This window comes from Hesperophylax consimilis, chromosome 31 (genome assembly GCF_061612785.1).
Source record: "Hesperophylax consimilis isolate HC1 chromosome 31, BYU_Hcon_1.0, whole genome shotgun sequence".
NCBI classification, from domain to species: domain Eukaryota; kingdom Metazoa; phylum Arthropoda; class Insecta; order Trichoptera; family Limnephilidae; genus Hesperophylax; species Hesperophylax consimilis.
In genome coordinates this window covers 14,232,996-14,258,402 of record NC_142866.1, presented here as the reverse complement: position 1 = coordinate 14,258,402, position 25,407 = coordinate 14,232,996, and the positions used below count along the sequence as shown (strand labels likewise).

Genomic DNA, 25,407 nt, shown 5'->3' with positions numbered 1-25,407 from the left:
TACTATTCTATTGTTCTGACTCTTGACATGGCCCGACTCAAGTATCTGATTCACTTGGTCGTGCCATGTCTTCCTCGGGCGTCCCCGACTTCTGCTACCATTCACATTTGCATCATATATTCTCCAAAATATGTTCTATGTATTATTGAATTTGTTATCTATATTAATGTATATTTTATTCGTGAACGCGTTACGAAGTGTTTATAACTAGGTGAAATTTTAGAGATTTATCCGAGACCTGTTCAAATTGATAAAAAAATTATTGAATTTTACAAGACATTAACAAAAATTATGTAAATTCATTAAATAAATTCCTCAGGAATATGTGAATTGTAAAGTTTTCCAGAAATGCTCTATAAATACTTATGAAAATCGCGTTAAAAATATAGTTTTTTATCGATCAAATATTTTTGTGGAAAAAAAGTGACTTTTTAATACGTAATAAAAAATTAAAAAATGTATGGGCAAGATAAAAAGTGAAGTGAGAGTTTTATTGCAAATTTTCTTATCAAAAGGAATGTGTTTTCAAATGTAAAGTTTCATAGATTTTTCATACGTTTTACGGATTAATTTACAGGTATGTTTTTTTAAACCCATAATACCTTTTAAATTCTAAAGTTTATCTATTTAGAAATGAAAATATTAATTTATAATAAACACGTCTGAAAGGTTATTTTACCTAGTTTTTAGTTCAGCTTTTGTTTTTGCAGTAATAAAAGTAATAAAGTAATAAAAATAATAATAATAAGTAATAAAAACCATTATCTAAAGGGTTAAGAAAATTCAAGAAAAAAAATCGAATTTTGAAAACGCTTATGCCTGATGTAAACATGAATTACCTGATCATCGTCATCAGAAATCTCCTGATATTCGTGGGGTTGATGTTCCGGATCTATATCGCCATCACTGTCGTTGGGATAATTGGCCTCGGTGTTCCTGCCCTTGGCTGAATGGTGGCCGTCACTTGACTTCTTGCTTCCGGGCCAAATAGCCTGCAAATAATAGCATTTCATCACTTGTCTTCTAAAAAAACAGTTTTCTTTAGATATTATAGATGGCAGCACTTCTGTTTGTAGCTAGCAAGTGGAGCGAGTATGTACAACAGATTAATACTCCCTCCAGGCTGCTCCCACCTATCTTGTCAAGGAACAGGAGCAAAATCTATGATTGTATTTTATTCATGTGGCATTTTATGTATTGATAATAATTATTACCTGTGGCAATTGATGAGAGAGGGAATCCAAGCAAAAGCTGGCGGAATTTCCTGAAAAAAAAGATAAATACTTTGTAATAAAAAAGATGTATTATACCTACCTTAAAAACAATTTGGTTGAAACAAACTGAAAGAATTAAATTGTGAAAATAATATACATTCATAGCTGTGACTGAGTTGACACTATAACTGACTGTACAGTAAAGTTTTGGGTTTGAATATTGGGAATATAGGGTTCGCAATGACTTGAGTCATCTACAGTTAAACTTTCAAGCCATTCTTTGAGACTTTCAGGCCCTGAATCAGTCGGGATAATCATTGTTAATATATTACTAATGAAGTACGATCAGACAATAAAAGCAGTGGATGCAATACAAAACAACTTCATTCATTTGAATAAATAAATAACAGTGTTCAATTCATGTCTTAAAAAGTCAATTCGGACGCCAGTATTTGTCGGTTTCTCCAGAGCTGAGTTGTCGGCTCGCCAACTGCCAGGCGCTAAGCATAAATAGTCAATAACAATTATTATAGTGAACAATAAAAAGCACACTTGAGGAGTGTTAATTAATCTTTTGCACGCGGCCATATCAACTGTTGTTACGGCAAAAAGTCTATACTCACACGCGGCCGTATCAACAGTTGATACGGAAACTTTGACGGCCGATATTCCAGCGCTCTTTTGTCATAAATGTATTTCTTGCTCGCTTGGACATTTGTAGAACTATCACGATGCTGACATCTACAAGTATTTCCCTAAAATAAAATTGTATTTCATAAAAAAAGATCCATAATCAAGTGCGCCTCTTCGCGCCTTTGAGTGCTTTAGTTCACAATTTTGTCAACGGATGGCGTTAGTACTAGTATGTTATCTGCGCTTGCGCGCGCCGAGTTGATTTGTGGAATCTGCGCCGATAACATTCTGTGTTCTGCTGTAAGATTGAATTATTACGAAAAATTCAAATTAATTTGTTCACTTCAGAAATCAATTTTTTTTTGATTTCTTGTGTTTCGTCTAGCAAATTTAATTTTACTGTATCCACGAGTGACCATATTGTGCCGATTGCGCGTATTTTTTAACGTTTTATTGTGTTATAAAACTGAGTTATTGACTTTACTATATACTTTATTAATTTAAATATATTTTGTTATATATATATTAGTTATATATTACTAAAGTGCGTGTTATTTTCGTGTTTTATATACTATTTCAAAATTTATTAGGAAACGTTCACAAGTTTTTAGTTTTTTAATTCATTTGATTTTTCGGATAAAAAATGGCCCATAGTTTGGAAGATGATGAAATTGAAAATATATTGAACGTTTTGGATTCTGATTATGAAATGTCCGAAGATGAATTTGAACCTTTGGAACTTTCAGATACAGAAACTCCAGCGAATGAGTCTGTAAGTGAAGAAGTGCTACACTCCTGGTTGTCTGGACCTCATATTCCAATAGTACACGAATTTGATGATTTTCAATCCGGCGTTTCTGTACAATTTAACAAAAATTCAACAGAAAGTGATTTTTTTGAACATTTTTTGAATAGCTCGATTATGAATGAAATTGTTCGAGAAACAAACGACTACCATACTTTTCTTCTCATTTCAAAGGAATTTGGTGCGATGTCACGAATTCATAAGTGGAAGGACACAAGTATTGAAGAAATGTATCTATTTTTTGCAATAACCATGCTTATGACAAGAAACGAACACTTGACTATTGAAGAGTATTGGAGTACAAATATATTTCTAAGTTCCCCTATTTTTGGCCAGATCATGAGTAGAGACCGATATCAATTGTTGTTGCAAAATTTACATTTCAGTGACTCAAATTCGCTTCTTATAGATCGTCTTTATAAAATAAGGTTAATTTTAAATCACACCCGAACACTATTTAAGGAGTCTGTGATACCTTATGAAGACCTATGTATAGATGAAAGTATAATTGTTTTCAAGGGTAGGCTTATTTTTAAGCAATATATTCCAGCAAAACGACATCGCTTTGGAATCAAAATGTTTTGTGTGATGTGAAAACTGGATACATTCTAGATTTCATAATTTACTGCGGAGAAGGCACGGAAATTACAGATGAACAAAACTTGGGAATAACCGGCGCTGTTGTTACTACACTTCTAACTGATTATTTTGGCAAAGGGCACAATTTGTGGTGTGACAATTGGTACTCAAGTCCAAAGTTATTCAATTTTTTGCATTCGAAAAAAACAAATGCCTGTGGGACGGTAAAAAAGAACCGGAAGGAAATGCCAAAATTTATTAAACTGAAAAAAGGCGAGTTTGAGTCAAAAAGCCGCGGTCCCCTTTTAGCATTAAAATGGTGTGATAAAAGGGATGTACATATGCTAACTACCTTGCACGATAACTCATTTAAGGAAACCAGTAAAATAAATCACCAAACTAAACAACCCATTCGCAAGCCTGCCTGTGTCATTGATTACAATAAATCTATGGGAGCTGTTGTCAAAAGCGACATGATGCTGAGCAGTTTATCCTGTATGAGGAAGACCATAAAATGGTATAAAAAAGTATTTTTTCACATACTTGACCTATATTTATTGAATTCATTTATTTTGTACACCCAAGTGACAGGTATAAAAAAATCTCTAGCAGATTTTCAATTGGCGGTTATTATGCAACTAGTTGAGAAATATAAACCAGAGATTTCTCAAATACCAGAGCCTAATACATCAGCCCACCTCAACCCGTTTCGGGTTTTGCCTAAATATGCCGCTAAGCATATGGCCGAATTGATTCCATCAACTGACAAAATAAAAAAACCGCGTAGACGATGTCGTGTATGCCGATTGAAAAATAAAAAAATGCAGTTAACGAGATACGTATGTAAAGAATGTGGTGTGTCTTTATGTATCGAACCCTGTTTTAAAGTTTACCATAGTTCCAAAAAAATGTGACCGACAGAAATTCCTCTAAAGTGCTTAAAAAACAATATTTATTAAGTGATATAAAATTTATGTGTTATTTTTAACCTTTTCTATGCGTCATTAATTTGTATCACTTCGTTCACACGCGGGGCTATTTATTATCAATCTAATTTATGACTTTAAACAATAATCACGCATGGATTTTAAAATTTGTTTTAAAAAATACGTCGCTTATGTCTTGAATTATCTTTTCAAGTATAAATAAACAATCCGAACATCAATGGGGCTTGATAAAAATTCGAAGTATATATTCATAATGTAACTGATATGGTATGCCCGGGCGGCCATATTTATTTCAAGGTTAACGATACACATGATTATAAACATGCCGGAGTAGAGCTCTTCAACTGTGGTGCGATGTAAGTGGTTGATTTATGGGTGCGATGTCGCGTTTGACTGGATACATGAAATATTGACACACTTAAAAAGGTTCATATAATAAAAAATAACTACACTTAAATTTACAAAAATAATGAAATAATTTTTCTGTTATTATGTCACCGTAAATATGTATCACTCAATATATTTTTTTATCGTGATTTTGAAACAGTTCTCAACGCATAACGGCAGAATCATGGCTTTCATGTATTTCAGCAGCTTCGCAATTATTATCGACGTCACTGTCACTAATTTCAAAATCTGAATCTATTTCTAAAGTAGCACCAAATATTTCTTCGTCATTAAGACCACGACCCGACATTTTGTATTTTGGCAATAAAAATACTTTCAAGAATTGATAAAAAGTCAAACTTGTACAACTTTACACTTGATTTTTCACTATAAAAAAGTTTAAACCACGTATCTTTATTTGAAAATAATCTAACACTGACGAAATTTTATATTTCTTCAATAGTTTGAATGAATGTATGTAACTGAACTTATTTTAAAATATGATAAATCAGATTTAATGTACACTGTAATTAAAATAGTTCATATCCACGAAAAAGCAAACAATAATTCGATAAAACAATGTAATCTACACGGCGAGCGTCTCTGTTTGAGAATCTTATAAAATGCGCCTGCGCAATAACGTGTGTAAAGACGCGGGAAGAATTCAAACTGATTCATTTTTCGCTCTGAGTTGGAAGATCCCTTCAAATCTTTGTATCGATGATAAGGATACGTATTATGGATAAATATCGTAAGATGTCAGTAGTGTAAAGATGTGAGATTTTTTAAGAGTATAAGTTTTACCGTGCTCAAGCATGTTTCATACCCATAACGCCGAAGAAACTTTGCGTCGCACAGATGTGCCACCCGCGTACAGGGCATGTACAGTGCGTCGCAGGCGTGCGTCTCCCGCAGAGAAAAGGTTAAGTGTTGAGTTTAGAAAAGAGTTTGAGAAAAAGTTTTCATAACTAAAAATGATAAGTGATCATGGTGTCCCACTTATGTCTATCACCTAAGTACACACACGCCAAGTGAATGGCCACATGTGACCACATTCAAAAGATACGGTACGTCTTTGTATGAAATTTTATGTTTTTGTTTTTATAAACATCTAAGAGTGTTGACACACGAGGATTTGTTTTCATATTGTGGAGAATAATCTGTTCTGTCTATATAGTCCAATAAATCATGCCAGAATGCTATAATTTGACATTTAATTGCGTGCATAGGTATTTGAAAATATGTACCGCGTACGGGTATAGATAAAACGGAGCAAATTAACGCGTTCAAAAGGTTAATGAACTGTTGGCATTCAGTCTGTGCAAAGTTGTATCTCTAGATTGTTAAGGCTTGCTGTGAAGAGTTTACAGATGAATTAAAAATTATGTACAGGATATCCCCAATATATATACATTTTTTAATGTGAATACCGCACTAGACTCCCAATTGCTCCCAACCGTCTGGAGCCAGTGAGGCTATGGCATCCCCTATTGGGGTATGTTGTGAGGCTGAAGGTAGTGAGGAGGGGAAGGAGATGGGGAAGAGGAAGATGGATTGGACCTGACTATTCAGATCGGGTTACCAAACACGGCTACAGCCACTCAAAGCAATGTTTAAAATTTGAATGGTGGCCAATCTAGGAGTTTCTGCCACTCTGGAACATGCCACAAGTATACTGTATATTATTTCAAAGGAAAATATTATGAAATAACACAAATTCATAAAAAAAAAATTTGAGCATGCATTTGAACCCACATCCTTCGGATTGCTAGTCGAGAGCCTTACCCCGTGGCCCACAGAGGCCATCGAGTAGGTATAATAATAATTGGATGACTTGTATAGCGCCGTTTTTGTGCAAAATCAGCTCAAGGGCGCTGTACAAACTTATAATACATTTCGTAGATGAATACAGAAATCTGTTTCCCCCCGGCTCTAGAGCAGGTACCCACTTTTAAACTTATGAATCATTGAACATACGGTATTTGGCTTCGTCATCTTGGGTGGCATGATTGGAGGCGCCATGGCATGGGTGCGTCTCGCGCAGCAGGATAGGGTGCGCCGAGCTCACTGTGTTGTTGCCGGTGAGATGGGACGGTGAGTTGGGGTTGATCAACGGCGTCTGCTCCAAATCCTCCGACGGCTTGTATGGGGTCACCACTTGCCGAGGTAAGTGATTGTACTGAAATGTACATGCATTATATATAGGTAATCATAGACATTAAAATTGATAGACTTGCCCTATCATAAAATCTGGGTATCATTTTGACGAGCTGGAGGTGAACCACGTGACCATATTTTTGGCACCAGTAGGGTTCGAGTAATAACCAGAGCCTGCACACAAAAGAAAAGTTCGTAAAAGTCAGGCAGTCCGTTGTGGAACTTTTCTGCACAGGGTCTGAATATTCATTTTTAATCGATCTGTCTACAAATCCGGAGCTTAACGACACAAAAATGAATCAGTAAATTAACATTAATAAAAACCGATTTGGGATTTGCAGTTAAGTTTTTACGGAGACAGCAATACGCGAGCTATTGAAAAAATTATTTGTTAGCAGATTTTATTTTTGAGAACTAATTAGTGATATTACAATACGAGTTGCCTGTATACTGTAAGATTCATTCATTGACAAATCACACATTATTGACAATACATTTATTAGTAAATGTGGCATCCACTTATGGGGATAGCTGCCGATAAATTACATATGGGTGCGTGGATCAGATTATAAATGCTCATCCCAACACGCCGCCCTTTCAAGGTCATGTACTTAACAAAAGTGATTTTCTATTATTTTAAAATTTTAAAAGGTATGAACCTCGAGAAAGGAGACATCCCCAAAGTATGCGCCGTCCAGCCCGACGTGGCCTGTATGTTTGACCTCTCCCTGAGGTGCCGAGATCATATCGCTCCTGAGCCGGCGTTTGGAAGCAGAGCGGTCCCTTATAAGGGAGTTACGGATACTGCTTCCAGCTCCTTCGCCAGTTGATCTGGTGAATACGTTCTGAAAACAATACATTCAGTCTTTTTTAGATTTCTTATTAAAGGGGGAGGGTAGATGATGGAGGCAAAACTCAGTCTGCAGCATACTCTCTTCCAAGAACACAGTATTATCTTCAATTTTACTTAACTAATACCAACAATAGAGGAGATATGAGGCTCTCTTCCCTTGTGGGGCCTTCAGGCAACCAAGGGGGATTGGAGAGGAGACCTGGGAAGACACATTGTGGAACCAGAAGACAGGGACGGGGTGACTGTTAAAGAAATGAGTTGAAATGGGAGATAGCACAATGGGCCTATGGCCTAAGTGCTCACGGGAACTATATGTAAACCGTCTCCGCTCCATAAATAAAATAGAGGGGAAGGGTAAACGATGGAGGCAAAACTCAGTCTGCAGCATACTCTCTTCCAAGAACACAGTATTATCTTCAATTTTACTTAACTAATACCAACAATAGAGGAGATATGAGGCTCTCTTCCCTTGTGGGGCCTTCAGGCAACCAAGGGGGATTGGAGAGGAGACCTGGGAAGACACATTGTGGAACCAGAAGACAGGGACGGGGTGACTGTTAAAGAAATGAGTTGAAATGGGAGATAGCACAATGGGCCTATGGCCTAAGTGCTCACGGGAACTATATGTAAACCGTCTCCGCTCCATAAATAAAATAGAGGGGAAGGGTAAACGATGGAGGCAAAACTCAGTTTGCTGCATACTCTCTTCCAAGAATACAGTATTATCTTCAATTTTACTTAACTACTACGAACACTAATTTAAAAAATTGGTCTTCCGGTTGTATGTTGATTATCATCAGGGAAACCTTCGCCATACGGGCTGCAGACGGAACTGCCTTCGAACCAGTAACTTTTTTTTTCATATGTTTCTGTCTTTCACCCTTCTTCTTGGTGTTCCAGGCCATTGATTCAAATTATGTAGAGAGGGAAGATGAATTTATATATTAATTTTATTTAAATGGCCAAATTTCAAAATTATATGGAAGATTAGAATCGAGTTCAGATGAAATGTTGAATGAAGGGGAGGCAATTTTATATTAACACATTGTCGTCGGGACACGGCATTTGCCGTTTTTCGCGGACTGTCGGTCAACTGCGGCACACGGCAAATGCCGTTTTTGTCGAATGTCGGCTTTTGGCGGGAAACGGCACAATACGGGTTTGTTATCAGCGTGAAATACTATGATTCATAAGTGGAATGGGCTCTTCAATTAGGCGAGACAACCGCAAAAGACTCTTTTTTGACAAGAAGCAATTAAACATATGAGTTATACAATTAAACATATGAGCCTTCGACCTTTGGCGACACTGTTCAATTTACGCGATCAGATTTCACACATCCAGCGATTGTAAAATTGCGGGCATGGCAAATATATATTATTATTTATTATATAACTATATGATATGAATAAACATGTTATCTTTTACTTGGAATTTTCAAATATTGAATATTGAATGCTATTTACTGAATTAATTTCAGGTTTTTATATTCAGCTTTGAAATGTGGTGAAATTATGATGTAATCAAAGCAATTATAATTTATTTTTGATGATCAAATGTCATATATGATTTCTTTGAAAATTTCAATTGAAAATATTATTTGGTTTAGAAATTGTGTCAATTTTAGGAAAGCGATATATTTATGCGCTAATCGCGAAAAACACCCGCTATGGGCTAGAGTCTATTGTTTGGAGCGCCCGACTACAATGTGTTAAGCTTGAGAGAAGAGAGGATACTTAATTGGAGAGGGACAACCTAATTTTATATTAGGCTTGAGAGAAGAGAAGATACTAATTGGAGAGGGACAACCAAAAAATAAGTGAACTGAGCCAAATGTTTCTGTTGCGAGAAATCAGTAATCAGCTAAAGGTGCATTGTCTTCCAACATTCTTTCCCTAGAACAGCAACTGGTTATAACCAAGATATTGATGTTTCCTTTTTTTATAGCCAGAACAAATTCACAATTATTCTTTGTCATTCAATAAATAGTATATTCTAAGAAATTACGGCATTTTACATCCGTAATGCTTTTTTTGTCCAATTTCCAAGCTGTACAGAAGAATAGAGATAACCATTCTTAACTTATTATTCTGGTATATTAGGTGATTAGAATCCTAGAACTAGTAACCTGGTTGGCCGATGAGGGCAGGCTGGCCCCGAGATAGGACACCACATTCTGCGGGTTGAACAAGCCGGTTGTCCCGTTGGTCAGTATTCCCTTCCACTGGGTAGCCGTGGGACTTCCCCTTAAAAATAAATAAAAAGCAATATGAACATTTCTGTTATCTGTTCTAACAGATTATATCTAGAAAACATTACTTTTAAGTCTGTTGCACCTCCCTCATTTGAACTGGATTAATTAATTACCCTTTATCAATAACTGTGATTATCTCTCCGCCCCTGTAGAATAGTTGATCCGCCCTCTTGGTGTTTGGATCGAATTCACTGGTTGATACGGCTTGCACCTGAAATCAATGAAATGGTTACTCATTTCACATAGTATGTAGGCTTTTGACTGAATATAACAAGCTTCAATAGATACAGCACTCTAATTAGGGTACAATATGATTTCAACAAAATGATTCAAGCACCATCTACTGGCAATAAAATCATAGTTTAGTACAGTTTACGACAAAGGAAAACAAAACAGACTCCACTGACCTGCTCTGGTTTGCAATCGGGAAGCATGTGGAGGATCTCTGAGAACTTGGGGCGCTTGGTAGCATCATGGTGCCAACACTTCTGCATCAGGGCAAAGTATTCCCGGGGACAGCATTCCGGTTGCTCCAAGCGCTATAATCATTAATAATGACAATTAAAATAATTCTCTGTTAAAATTATTGGTAGGTACTTTATCACTTGTCTGGATTCTTGACACCATCAGTGCCGATTTTGAAAAGGACACAAATTCAAAACAAATACGAGTTCATTGAACCGGAGCAGGGGATGTAACATTTAGGTTGATGACGTCTTCACAAGACTATCCAATGAAAAGCCGTCGTGGTTTGGTCTCTCACTCTCTCCCGTGTAACAGAGAGAGAGGCTACGCTCCATTTCCCCTGGAAACGATGTGACGCCATTGTTGCGTCATGGTTGCGTCCTTCTGACAGATTCAGATTGGAGTGGTGTAGAGTGGTTTATTTATGTTGTTTGCTTTCGTGAATTCATGAGTTGTTGTTGTGTGAAAATGACTGAAATTATGAACCTGTGTTGCGTGAAGGGCTGTACAGACAGACAGTCCAATCGTCATAAATACCCAAAATACGGAAGTTACAAAAAACAAAAGAAACAAAAATGCCAATGGATCGCTTCGAAGATGCGCACTGCCGACTTTAAATCTACCCGGCATTGGTAGTTATCCAGATTTAAGACAGTATCGGACCAGTTATGAAGAAAATACAGGTGTGAATATCCCTTTGTTTGTCTTCAGTGTTCCATGTAATGTGTAACTTAATTTCACCTAAGAATTGAATTTATTTTTAGTCCCCATCCGTGTTCCGCCAGGACGATGTGATGTCATAAAAGACCATAATTACGTCATGCAAGATATAAATCCTTGCAAAAGGATCATGGAGGATTACAGAGGTAAACATCTATTCTATGTTACTTGTTATCCAATATGCAGATCTTTTCTTCCTTTCCTTTGACCACTTTTGTTTTCAGACATCAGTGTTCCTGTTCGACCCAAGGGCAGTAATTCAGTCGCCACACGGAAAAACGATGCTCCCCTGCGTAAGAATATTTATAGTTTTTGTACACATTTAAGATGTGTTTTGTGCTCATGAATTCTGTATTCGTATTATTTTTTGAATAATTTTATGACTAAAACCTCAAATTGAAATATTTAATCATTTAAAACAATATTAGCGACTCAAATGAATATTTAAACCAGAAAAAGCTTCAGTCGCACACTTGGTAAACATTTAAAATGTGTTTTGTGCTTATAAATTTATTTGTTTTCTGTTTCTGTTATCTTTGTGAAATAAAATAAAAAATACTTCACAACATGTAACAAAGTTTTACATTTTTCTGATAAACAGAGAAATGTTAACATTCAATACTGTCGTAGAAAAGCACAATCATTGTTTGAAAATGTTTTACCTTTTAAAGTAAAGGAATTCAAATTTCAAGTAATTTTAAGCTATTTTTACGACGGCCTCGGGACGACAGATTTTCAACTTACAAAGCGCCGTCCTGAGAAAATGTGCCGTAAGGAAAGATACCTTATAGCTCATTTTCGTAGGACCGCACTTTGTGAGTTGGAGCCTTGTCGTCCTGAGAGAATCTGTTAACATTTCTAACATTTATTTTAAAAATATTATTTTAGGCAAATGATTAGCACAATATGATCTTCCCTAGGTGCCTACCTAGGGAAAATCATATTGTCTATGGCCGCGCTTTTTTTTTTATTGTTTCCTCTACTTTGCTAAGTGGTTTGTTTATGACACAAATCTTGTAATGACGTCATCGGTGGACAAAATTTCTCCCTACTAAAGGCCGAAGTTATCAATCTAGTGATTGGTTTATTTATGAACCGGAGTTACAATCACAGACAGGCTCAAGACCATAATTAGTATTTTAATTATAATAGGACGGTTTTGTATGGCTTGAATTATGAAGGCTAAAAATCAGCGTGGTTTTTATTACTGTTTATAACTATCTATAAACTGTTTGCATACATTTTTCCAAATAAAATTTTATGTATTTTTACCAATATTTAAGTCGATTTTTTTTAAGATTTTCAAAAATATAACTTCACATAATTTTACAGTTTTTTTTAGTGTATTTCAGATTACATTGAAATTGGGAAATCCTTCATTATTCTAAATCCCATTCCAGGACCGCTTGTAAAATAATGATAATATTATTACTTGAAAATTAGGAGCATCAATGGCGACGAGTATTTGGTGTCCAGAGAAGGCTGCCCAAGGCTGGAACCCATAGGAGAACATCTCCCACAGAGTGACGGCGTACGCCCACACATCGCTGGCCGAAGTGAAGCGCAGGTAGCTGATGCATTCGGGGGCACACCTGCGGGGGCAACCCAACAAACATTAGCAAACCTTTATTACACTCAATCAGAGAAGAATTTACTTGCTCATGGACAAAACAAGGAACTTCTTTAATCAAAGTTTCCAACAGCGTTACAGAGTGCAGAGCAGATCACAGAGACACTGTTGATAGAAACGTTGGCTATAGAAGGAGGAAGCGCGACGCCACACATCATATACATAATGAGGAATGCTGCGACTTCTGATCCATATTTGAGACTTCTGTGAAAACTGCTGTGGTCAACCACAAAACCTTTTACTAATGTTCTTAACAGATTTGTGTGGTTCATCCGCTGAAGTGTATTGTGAACTTGTCTGTGATCTGCAGTGGCGGTTCGAGCACTTTTTGATGGTGGGGACCAACATGTAGTGTACTGAAATCTCACTACCCGGAAAATATAATATTCATGGACAAGTCATGCTTGAACACAAAATAAATAAAAATTTATACAAATTTTACCAATTTATAACATAGTATAATAAAAAAACGCTGTATCTTGCAAGATTATAATCGAACTCCGCATTCGGATGCGCACAATTCCCGGCTGAAACTTTTTTTAACTAAAAAAAAACGGTGTTATTTGACACGAGAGGATTTAACAGACAGTCCCCACGATATTTGAAATTCACATAAAATTGCACATGCGCGCGCGGTATAGAGGATTGCTATACGATCGACCTAGAATGTACCCAAATGCCTGAAGGGACACCTCGGTTTGTCCCCAACCTACGCGCGCGCAAGGCTGGATGGCGACTAGTTGCTGGTAAGCTTCAAGACATGGCGTGGAGTGGACGCCTGCAGCTTGAAAATGATCCAGAATAAATTTTTATACATATTATGTTTATAGAAATCATTCATTTTGGTGAACTATCTATTTGGTGTACTATCTATTTGGTGTACATTGGTGTACTATCTATTTGGTGTATTATCTATTTGGTGTACTATCACCCAACTCCAACAAACACTATTTCATTTCGTCTCGTTTCAATTATTTACAGTCCATTTTCATATTCATCTGAAGCTGTAATTCGTAAGCAGTTTCGGATGCAACATGTGTTTATTAAAAAATGACAGATGTTTTCATGTGATCTATGGTTATGTTCAAGGCGTTACCATTTTTTGAGCATTTAGTACCGTACCAAAATATTATTTCTTCTCTGATGGCAACTATCTGTATGAAAATAATGATTGTGTTAACCAAAGATTTTTCACACGGGTCCTGGTATAGTTTCATCAGAATTAGTCTAATCAAAAAGATCACTGAGAAGTGTTTAATGTCAAATAAATAGAATGTATAGATACTCACCAAGCAATTGGCAATTTGAGGTTGACATTGAAATTGGTCTGATAATAATCCTTGCCTACGCCCAGTGCCCGAGAGAGGCCAAAATCTGAAATCTTCACTTTGTTCTTTGTGAACACCAGAATGTTTCGAGCGGCTAGATCCCTAAAATAATAAACATTACATGTAGTAGAAATCAGACAAGTAGCTATAGTAGATTACCCTGCAGTAGCCCAAATATGTTGGTAGTGACTATGCAAAACTTAACTAGTGCCTCAGCGCAGGCCATCCTAGTGAGGAGGACTACGAAATACAATTTACTATACATATATAAATATCATATTTTGTATGTACAATGTTTAAATAGTCGCTATAAAAATAAAAAATTATCTTCACCTAGGGTCTGAACTCAAGTACGTAAAGTATTTAAATTCAATTATAATAGTTATGTTTTTTTTGTTTAATCTATGGCTAGCTTCAGACTTGTAAGTTTTTTCGTAAATTTACGACTTCTAGCCAATGGGCGTATTGGATTTTCAAAATGCAATATGCCCATTGGCTAGAAGTCGTAAATTTACGAAAAAACTTACAAGTCTAAAGCTAGCCTTAGAGCTTCCTAGCAAAAATAAGTAAGAAATAGAATGTCTGTACATATAAGCTAATTTTTTTTTACTCTATATATTGTTAATGCAATAAAGATTTTTTTAATTTGAATTTGCATCCAAACGTCTAGAGTGAAAAACGTTAAACATTATTACTTTTTAAACATCCAGGACACCACTACACAAGCAATAATATCTTTATAATGATTATAATTTAGTATATATTTTACAATATACCTGTGTATCAGTCGTTTGTTCTCAAGGTACGACATTCCTTCGCAAATCTGCAGCGCGAATTCGCACAAGGTCAAAACGGGAAAACTGGTTCGCAGGGAAATCTCTTTCAGACATTCTAGCAAGGACCTCAGGGGAGCCAGTTCTGTAACCTATGATAATACGGAGAGCATTACATTTTGTTGGGTAGTCAGAATAAAACAGTCAAATTAAATATTGGAACAGCAATAATATAATATGCATTCGGATATAACTGGTAATGAATACGGTAAGCGAAACCACAACGAAAGCCTAGCTCAGATATCAACTATCGCTATTTCGATAATGAGACTCAAGACACCTGATCAGCAAAATTTATACATATACGGTCGTCCGCCACGCCCACTTGACAGTTTTGATCAAATGATTGAATCTTTTTTGAAAAAGTGATTCGATCAATCTTTGGTGGTTCACAGTTTTTTTGCTTGTTGATTTTAATATAAGCATAAATAACAAAGAAGAACCAGACGCCAAGAAGTTAATAGACGCACTGCAAGTATTTAATATGTCGCCAACTGTGAATGAACCAACAAGAGTAACAGTTACTTCCTTGACACTTATAGATGTGGTATTCACTAATAAACCTGAAGTAGTTACACATACTCAAATTTACCATTATAAATCTATTAGCAACCACGGTTTAACCAAAATATATCCCCAAAACAATAACTTATAGAAATATTTAAGATATAGACATGAATGAGTTAAATTCAGATCTGACTAATGGACCATGGAAACTCATAAAAGCTTTGGATGACGTTGATAGTATGGTTACACATTTCAATGCGTATGTTTTGAATTTATGTGACACGCATGCTCCAAAACAGACTATAACTATAGACAAACACAAACCTTGGATAACAGATGTCATTAAATACATGATGAAAATTCGAGGTCGCGCGTATGCCAGGTATTTAAAATCAAAATTAGATTCGCACTACATAATATATTATAAACAATTAAGAAATTTAGTAACCTCTTCTATGAAAAGAGAAAAAAATGCATTTTTCGAACATAACATCAATAATAATATACATCACTCAAAAAAACTCTGGAAAGCCTTAGAAAACTGCCTTCATTTTAAGGATAAAGGTGGAGATATACCAACGGAGTTGAATAACCCAGATGCAATAAATAATCATTTTATTAACCACAGTCAAATTCTAGAACACAGTCCAATTCTACTCAATCATTATAATTCACAAAATCACTCTGTGTCAAACTCATTCTCACTTGAAACGGTTGACGAAACTACAATAACAAAACACATTCGTAATATCAAATCAAAGGCCATCGCTTGCGATAACATAATATGTATACTATGTATAAGTACCACAATGATTAAACTTATCCTTCCTTTTGCACTTCCTTCAGCACCATAACAACAATTATTAACCAATCATTACGGACAGGTACAGTCCCAGCAGTGTGGAAAAGTGGTTTAGTAACACCAATTCCTAAAAAGAAACCAATTTCTAGTCTTAGCGATCTCAGACCAATCAGTATGTTACCGGCAAGGTACTCGAAAAAGTTTTGTTTGACCAAACAGTAGGTCTACACTGAAACATGCGGGATTATACCACGTCATCAATCGGGGTTATATCAGGCAAAGCCACGATATTAGTTCTTCTGGATTTCTCTAAAGCATTTGACTTACTGAGCATTTCATTTCTTGTTTCAAAGTTGCGATAATTCAGTTTCAATAATGAAGCAATAAAATGGTTTTAGAGTTATTTCAAAAATAGAACTCAGCGTACAGTCTGCAGGGATATCAATGGGGCTCTAAAACATTCATCTGATGTTAAAATAACGCGAGGGGTACCGCAGGGATCGATACTAGGGCCATTGCTTTTTGCCATATATACCACTGACATGATGCAATCTATTAGACACTGTATGTCGTACATGTATGCAGATGATACACAACTATATTTATGGTTTGAAGTATGTAACGCTCATCTAGCGGTGGAAATGTAGTGAACTACGTAGAGTTTGCGCTTGGGCACAAGAGCATGCACTACTTCTAAATACCCAAAAAACTGTTGCTCTGTTAATGGGAACTAAACAAAAAATATTATGTGTAAGGAATAGAGGACATGATGTAAAAATAGGTGAAACCACTATTCCCTTAGTTGAATCTGCGCGCAAACCTTGGAATAATGGTGGACTGTAAATTGAGGTATGAGAAACATATTAAAAATAAGTCACAGTGGTACTATTAGAGACTTTGTCTGCTGTATAATATAAGAGATCATATGTCAATGAAATTACGAAAGATTATTACTGATAGTCTTGATCTCTCAATATTGGACTATGGAGACACAGTATATGGTCCCTCTTTACTGAAAAAAACCCAAAAATAAGTACAACGAATGCAAAATGCACGTGTCCCGTATTGTTATAATGTCCCGAGACGCGATCATATCTCGCCTTACCTCTATGGACATCAGATTCTAAATATGTTGAACAGAAGGAAATTACACCAATTGTGTCAAATGTTTAATTTGTTGAATTCAAAGGTTCCTGCCGATCTGTTTGACAGATTGCAGTGGTCCCGTGACTCTCATACACATAGTACGCGTCAAAGAAACCACTTACTCGTTCTCCCCAAACATAAAACTACTGTGTTTGAGGGGAGTTATAGCTATTCTTCGTCAAAGCTTTGGAACGAAGTACCACTGTCAATTTGAATATCGACATCGTTGCATTGCTTCAAAAAGCTCTGCTGCAAATGGTTGCTATATTTACAATGAAGGGGATACTTAGCTACGTGTTGGTTGCGATTATGTATATTGTTTATTATTATTTTGAATTTTTGTTGACTACATTATTAATTTGCATTGATTTGCAAATTAATACCTACTACATATAAATTTTTATTTGAGCTTTTATTGTTAATATTATTTCATTGTTCATTATTATACCTAAATATGCATATATTATTATGTATATTGGAGGCACTGCTGAAAGCCAGCTGCATTCCCGGAGAGATCCGGAATGCACAGCTGAGCAGTGACCTTTTTGTCAATAGAATTTATGTTAAAAAAATATGTCAAATTTATCTATTGGCAAATAAATGTTTTATTATTAATAATATATGTATCCTTTCAACATTTGAAACAAGTTTGGAGGATTGGAAAGAGAATTGAAAGTGATTCGATCGATCTTTGGTGGTTGGTGATAGGGGCAAAGTGATCATGATCGACCCAGGAATAGCGCATGTATCTTGCTGTGCATAGAAATAACACGGTTTTATTAGTGGCTTCCAACGCTGCACTGCCATCCTTACAATGTTTGAAACAAGTTTGGAGGATAAAATGTTTGTGGATTCAGTTAGAAATTAATTTATTATACAATAAGAATGATATTTCAGCAATGTCACCAAACAGCTGCACAGCTGCTTCTAAGATAATTATTCAGATTTACAAACTTATCTGTGCAGACGGCCAATACAGAAGATAATAAATGAGCAAAAAAGACAAGTCACAATTTGTACAGTAGGAATTCTCCGACTGCAAGTATATCCGCTTGCATAGAAATATGTCAATATGTTGATCGCATAATGTGTGTACAGTCAAAATTGTTCCTAAAATAGCCAAAATAACATAATAATTGGTTCATTACAGTAACTAAGGTCCAAGTTGTTTCGCAGATATTCAAATGCAACATTGTTATCAAATGGTTCTGGAGAGAATGAAGTTTTATACATACAAACTATTAAAAAGTGTATTTTTGTAAAAGAATTAAATTAACACCATCTATGAAAGAGTAGTACAGTAGAACCCCGTTAATTCGAATCCCGATATTTCGAAAAAACGCATAATTCGAAATTTTCGAAAAACTCAGCCGTGAAATTTCGATTTATGCGTAAATATATCCCATTTTTACGAATTTATTTCAAATAGTCCGCCGCAACAGATATTGGACGCGAAATCTCGATTTACGCAGAAATATATCGTATTTTTACGATTTTAAATTCAGATATTCTAAATAAAGGGCCGGCTGCGACGGGAATCGGCAGCAAAATCTCGATTTATGCGTAAATATACGGCATTTTTTCGAATTTATTTCGAATATCTAAATTTTAAAGGACTCGCCGCGAAGGAAATCGGACACGAAATTTCAATTTACGTGGAAATATAACGTATATTTTAAAAATGCTAACACATAAAGAAACACAATGCAGTGTTTCCTTTCATTTCAACAATATTTTCTTATTAAGTTTGTTTAAAACACAGACAAACAATATTATGCTAAATTATTTCAATAACGCTCATTATATTGCATCAATAATATTGCAGGTTTAGTAGAACACGCCAAACTTTAAAATACATGAAATTGGTATTGTGATACAAACATAGGAAAAATGCTAACACATAAAGAAACACAATGCAGTGTTTCCTTTCATTTCAACAATATTTTCTTATTAAGTTTGTTTAAAACACAGACAAACAATATTATGCTAAATTATTTCAATAACGCTCATTATATTGCATCAATAATATTGCAGGTTTAGTAGAACACGCCAAACTTTAAAATACATGAAATTGGTATTGTGAAACAAACATAGGAAAAATGCTAACACATAAAGAAACACAATGCAGTGTTTCCTTTCATTTCAACAATATTTTCTTATTAAGTTTGTTTAAAACACAGACAAACAATATTATGCTAAATTATTTCAATAACGCTCATTATATTGCATCAATAATATTGCAGGTTTAGTAGAACACGCCAAACTTTAAAATACATGAAATTGGTATTGTGAAACAAACATAGGAAAAATGCTAACACATAAAGAAACACAATGCAGTGTTTCCTTTCATTTCAACAATATTTTCTTATTAAGTTTGTTTAAAACACAGACAAACAATATTATGCTAAATTATTTCAATAACGCTCATTATATTGCATCAATAATATTACAGGTTTAGTAGAACACGCCAAACTTAAAAATACATGAAATTGGTATTGTGATACAAACATAGGAAAAATGCTAACACATAAAGAAACACAATGCAGTGTTTCCTTTCATTTCAACAATATTTTCTTATTAAGTTTGTTTAAAACACAGACAAACAATATTATGCTAAATTATTTCAATAACGCTCATTATATTGCATCAATAATATTGCAGGTTTAGTAGAACACGCCAAACTTTAAAATACATGAAATTGGTATTGTGAAACAAACATAGGAAAAATGCTAACACATAAAGAAACACAATGCAGTGTTTCCTTTCATTTCAACAATATTTTCTTATTAAGTTTGTTTAAAACACAGACAAACAATATTATGCTAAATTATTTCAATAACGCTCATTATATTGCATCAATAATATTGCAGGTTTAGAACACGCCAAACTTTAAAATACATGAAATTGGTATTGTGAAACAAACATAGGAAAAATGCTAACACATAAAGAAACACAATGCAGTGTTTCCTTTCATTTCAACAATATTTTCATATTAAGTTTGTTTAAAACACAGACAAACAATATTATGCTAAATTATTTCAATAACGCTCATTACATTGCATCAATAATATTGCAGGTTTAGTAGAACACGCCAAACTTTAAAATACATGAAATTGGTATTGTGATACAAACATAGGAAAAATGCTAACACATAACCACTTGAGTGATATAAATTATTTAATTAATATTGTTCCTCAAAATATTAATATGGAAACATATGAACTGCTTAAATCCACCTAGATTTATAGCTACAAGTGATCGCTCAAAATGTTTTTGCAAATTTGCCACAATGTGCCAAAAATGGCTCGAGTGAATAACAACTGTTACGTTTACTTGTCCATTGCTCAGTTGGAAGGTAAACATTGTTTTACTTATAGTGAAGGCTACAAACCAGCATCAGCGAGTCCGGGTGGAGCACCACCCCGTAGAGGCGCACAATGCTCTTGTGCTCGATGCTGTACATGATGGCGGCCTCCTTAAGGAACTCCATGGAGTTGGTGTGCATGCGCTCCCGACTCAGGCACTTGATGGCCACTTGGATCTGGAGGGCAAAACAAACATTCATCAAGCTACGGCAGATCAGAACTGCACCAAGTTACAGGGGAGTAATTGTTGTGAGACTGAAGGGAGGGGAAGGAGATACGGGAGAGGAAGGTGGGAAAATCCTGGCTATTCAGATCTGCATGTTCCACGTGCCGCAAGTCGGGATTTGAACCGCAACCACTGGCTTGCTAGTCGAGAGCCTGGAGTTTAACCCGCTAATAGATTAACCGAGACATTTAAAGAATTGAAATCTATCTGTAACAATCCTCCATTTGCGGAACATAAGAGTGACAAAAATAATATTAAGGAAGTTTTTTTAAACATTCTCTATGAAAATGTAAAGATAAAATCAGTGACTAACGTATATATCATAATTTATAACAGAGATAGACCCGATTTACATGAGCCAGTATTTGTTATAGTATTAAAAGAATCATGTACAGTGCAAACATTGAGCTGCGAAATTATTATAATATAAACAAGATCATGAAATAAATGAGTAATAACTTTTAAGGATAGATTGTTATAAAACAGGGCTAATACTTCATACAGAAATAGTCATCAGATGGGAATGTTCTTTCTGAAGCTCTTATTCATTTCTACATCGTTCGGTCTACTTTCTTCCTACTAGTACTAATTCATTTTTTACATGTCATTGTCATACATCGGAGTTGGTATCACCACTATATTGTGGACTGCTAACCTCGCTCCTTCTGACAACTTTTTACTATCGACTATTGCAACCATTCTCGCTACAAAGCGCACCTCGAATTTGTGTCCCGATAAAATTCTCTAGTTAGAGGGCAACTCAAATTCAAGTCCGACAAAAGGGATACAACTGATTTGTTGAAATGTTTCTTCTTTACATTCTTACTTATGAATAGTTCAGAGATGTGGCCGGTAAAATGGAGCAAACTAATTGGGATGAAATTAAGAGGCATTCTACATTGTGTCGCCAGAGATGATAATATGAGCTATTTGTTAGTTACCCTATGGCCGTCGTTGGTCCACACACCCTGTTGCACAACGCCAAACTCGCCCACGCCCAGCTCCTTGTTGATGGTGATGCTCTCTGCGGGGATGATGTGCTTGTTGGGCGTGCCGGGAGCGCGGTTGTCGGGCGCCTCCGTCAGCAGATCGGGCGCACGCTCTTCCGAAAGCGCGCCCAGCCATCCCGAGTGCTCGTCCTTCTTTCCCGGCCCCAGGAGTCTCTTGATGCGCGCCATGTAGTTCTGCGGGTAGTACTTGGTGAAGAACTTCTTGAGGCGCCGCTGCTCGGGGCGCGACATGCCCAGCAGTGTCAGGTCTTCGTCTGTCACATACTTCAGCTGCGACGTCTTCAGGATCTTCAGGTCCGTCCTGCAAACAGAGTTAGCGCATGTCATCAGGCTGACTCATACAGGCACATAAGCACTACCTACCCCATCCTATTATATTAAAAAGATTGCATGAAATCAATCCAAGCATTGACTAAGAATTACAATGCCACACGCTCTGCACCGATCGCACATGTAAGGTATCAAAGGCAAAAGCCAAAGTGATACTCATTCAAAGGAATCTCCTTTTTTGTTGGTTGTGCTTTTATGCCTTTGGGTATAAATCACAAAAGTAGCAATCAATGCTACCTCTATTACCTACTATTAACTAGTAAACTTTTACAAACAAAATCAATTAAATAATTATCTATTACCTGGTAGTATGCATTAATGAACCAGTTATTTGGATATTTGATGTAACCCATAGACTAAATAAGACTAGACACGGCATAATCATTTAAAAATAACCCCAACACAATTTTGGTTTAGTTCACGTGAACATTTATGAAAAGGCCCACGAAGTGTGTCGCAATGCAAAATGGGCACTGTGCATTGCGTTTTACCTTTGGTTGGTCTAGAGCAAGGCTGCCCAACCTTTTTAGCAGTTGGGCGAAATTGACGATTTTGAATCACTGGCGGGCCACTGAATACCTGACGGTTCCTATTTCCATGGGGGGGGGGGGTTGTTAGAGAATTTCTATAAAACATAATTCCCCACAAAAAAAATCTAAATAAGTGCTCCGCACAAAATATTTGAAATCCATGGGGGGGAGGGGGGTTGTTACGGAACTTCGCTGAGAAAAAATTCCGCACACCCGAACATCATATGTGATACCCCACAGCAATTTTTCGAATTCCATGGGGGGGGGTGGCTACAGGATTCCATTTCGACGCAAAAAATATTATGTCGAAAACCGGTGTATTTTTGTTTCAAAAGTAAGTTCAACAGGTTAGATTTTTTCGTCGCTGATTCTCGTTCTGAGTAGCCTAAATAGCGATAAATCGCCGTCGTTGGCAACGCTGGTGACCGCGCGCAAGCTGCATTGTTTGTTTTACCGCGGGCCCGCGACACTTTTTCAAATTGGCGGATTGGCGGGTTTTTTGAAAATGTTTCACGCGGGCCACTTATAATTCGTTCTTCGGGCCACAATGTGGCCCGCGGGCCTGGGGTTGGGCAGCCTTGGTCTAGAATAAGCTATTTTGCTTCTCAGCTATGCTGGGCAAGTTCATTTTTTCAATCACAAAAATAACCCAGTTCCAAATATTTAAATTTGAATTATGTCCATATTAAAACACCTCTGACAACAAATTCTCCGTGGTTTCGCTTACGAGTTTGAACGCTTGTACAAGGAGTTTAAAGAGAGTTGGGTTGTTAAGTTCATATCCATATTTTTGACGTACGCTATGTGGCGTTATTTTTAAAATGAATTTTACTAGACAGGGCTAATCTAGTATAATACATCAATGATGTAACCCAACCAAACATCGGCTAAAGTCAGCAGCTATTATTAATAATCGACCCTGTGAAAAGTCTGTCAGTGCTCACATTGCAAATCCCCCTATGAGGTATAAAGAATGATATTTGCTCAGACTATGATTGCACCTTCTGTTATTAGATTACAATGTGTGTTTCTTAAACAAATGATTAAAATAATGAGTCAGTTTATTTACAGGTGTATTCACCTTGTGGCGTGCATTCTTGTTGAACTACTGTTAATTTGCTATGTACTCACACTCGTTCATGCTCATTCAAAGATATCTCAACCTGTGTACTTTCACGTGCAATCCAATATATATATGGCGTCTGCTAAAGCGTGTGGACGCAACGTCGAGCATGGTTCCAAGTCAACATGTTGGATGGAGCCAAACGATATGTCAGCATTAATACATGTACTCTTCTACTCTCACACTTACTTTATTTGATCATAGTAGTGATGGAGCTCCGCCTCAATCAAGAAATCAAACAGGCTTATCCCCAAATCTGTAACAATAGAAATCATTCAAAAGTTCAAATGACGTGACAGACATATTTGTCATTTTTCCATTGAAATCTGTAGCTATTATTACAAAGCAATAGATCATCTGTATTTTAACATGACTAGAAACAGTACACACCCATTATCCGGGGCTCAAGGGATACTGGGAGAGCGCAGTTAGGCAGGAGGGAGAGATTTACATACCCAGGAATACATCAGATTGCCGAGAGTCCAAATTAACAAAACAAATTGAGAAGAAATTAATCAGTTCCATTACAAGAAAGAGTTGGATAACGGGACAAGGGAACTAAACGGGAGTAGAAAAGGAAGGGACACATCCCCTGGACACGGCCGTACAAGCACAAGCACAGGAGCAGTATTTGTAGGTGGACATGTATAGCGTGCATATAGATGCATCCAATCGATAGTGCTGCACATGGGCAGTTGTGCCGGGCCTCGTCTATTTCCTACTTATTAGAGAACCTCTCACCCATATTGCCGAGGTGCACTACACTGCTCTGCACTGCACTGCACTCAACTATGTATTATTAAACGGCTATTTTCGGAGGGATATGTTCGCGGAACAAGATACCGTCAAACTTCAAACCATATTGAACAAAGACTTTTCTAAAGCCAGCAACTCAACGTAATAACTGGTCAATGATAATAGTAATAACATCAAAATAAAATCACAAAACATTAAACGCCGAATGTCAAAACATAAATCCTCCGGAGACTTCCATTTTTATATTCCTGCGAAACAAGATGAAGATTGTTTTTCCATAATAAACATGAAACGAACGGCTTCATGGAAAAATTACTGAATCATTGAGAATACCGGGGTCAAATGTGCGTTTCATACCATTTCGCTTTTATTATGATCGTCAGATAAGAGTACCTAATCAATTACCAGATATTAAATAAGCATTTTCAATAATAACGTCAAAATATTTAGTACTCCGAAGGTTTTACAATTATTTAAAATATAAGTTAAATCAACATATAAAGTAAACCAAATTTTAAAAAGTATTTTAGTTTTTATTACAGCAGCTGTTTTGGCGTTCAACGCCATTATCTTTGTCTAACTGTGGCTATTTGTATTGTTACATGAACCTTAAAAGCAGTGGACGAAGCAATTAGAGAACAATCACAAGCCGCGGGATGAGGTTAACAACACACAAATAAAATTGTAATGCTTGAATATGCACCACTTAACATACAAATCACCAGGCAATTCCTTGACCCTAGATTCTGCTTCAATGTCATTCATACAAAATCGCACTAATGATCTGTCCAGTGTTTTTTAGCTCCA

General features: G+C 36.2%; 1 protein-coding gene across 3 annotated transcripts in view; it reads right to left on the bottom strand.

Moving 5' to 3' along the window:
• The window catches only part of Ack-like (activated Cdc42 kinase-like), a 52,205-nt gene extending 27,309 nt beyond the window's left edge, over positions 1-24,896 (bottom strand). For all 3 annotated transcript variants that reach the window (XR_016305185.1, XM_089649868.1, XM_089649867.1), the window contains exons 1-14: positions 24,586-24,896; positions 24,034-24,100; positions 21,793-22,162; positions 20,652-20,801; positions 14,749-14,897; positions 13,934-14,074; positions 12,447-12,606; positions 10,237-10,368; positions 9,943-10,040; positions 9,704-9,821; positions 7,382-7,567; positions 6,543-6,744; positions 1,215-1,264; positions 840-992 (exon numbers count right to left, since the gene is read on the bottom strand). Coding sequence is in view for 2 of the 3 variants with exons in the window: in XM_089649868.1 (XP_089505994.1) it covers positions 840-992; positions 1,215-1,264; positions 6,543-6,744; positions 7,382-7,567; positions 9,704-9,821; positions 9,943-10,040; positions 10,237-10,368; positions 12,447-12,606; positions 13,934-14,074; positions 14,749-14,897; positions 20,652-20,801; positions 21,793-22,162; positions 24,034-24,100; positions 24,586-24,589 (1,980 nt within the window). In the remaining variant the exon portion in view is untranslated. The remainder of the gene's footprint in view (positions 1-839; positions 993-1,214; positions 1,265-6,542; positions 6,745-7,381; positions 7,568-9,703; positions 9,822-9,942; positions 10,041-10,236; positions 10,369-12,446; positions 12,607-13,933; positions 14,075-14,748; positions 14,898-20,651; positions 20,802-21,792; positions 22,163-24,033; positions 24,101-24,585) is intronic.
• Positions 24,897-25,407: the final 511 nt, after the last annotated feature.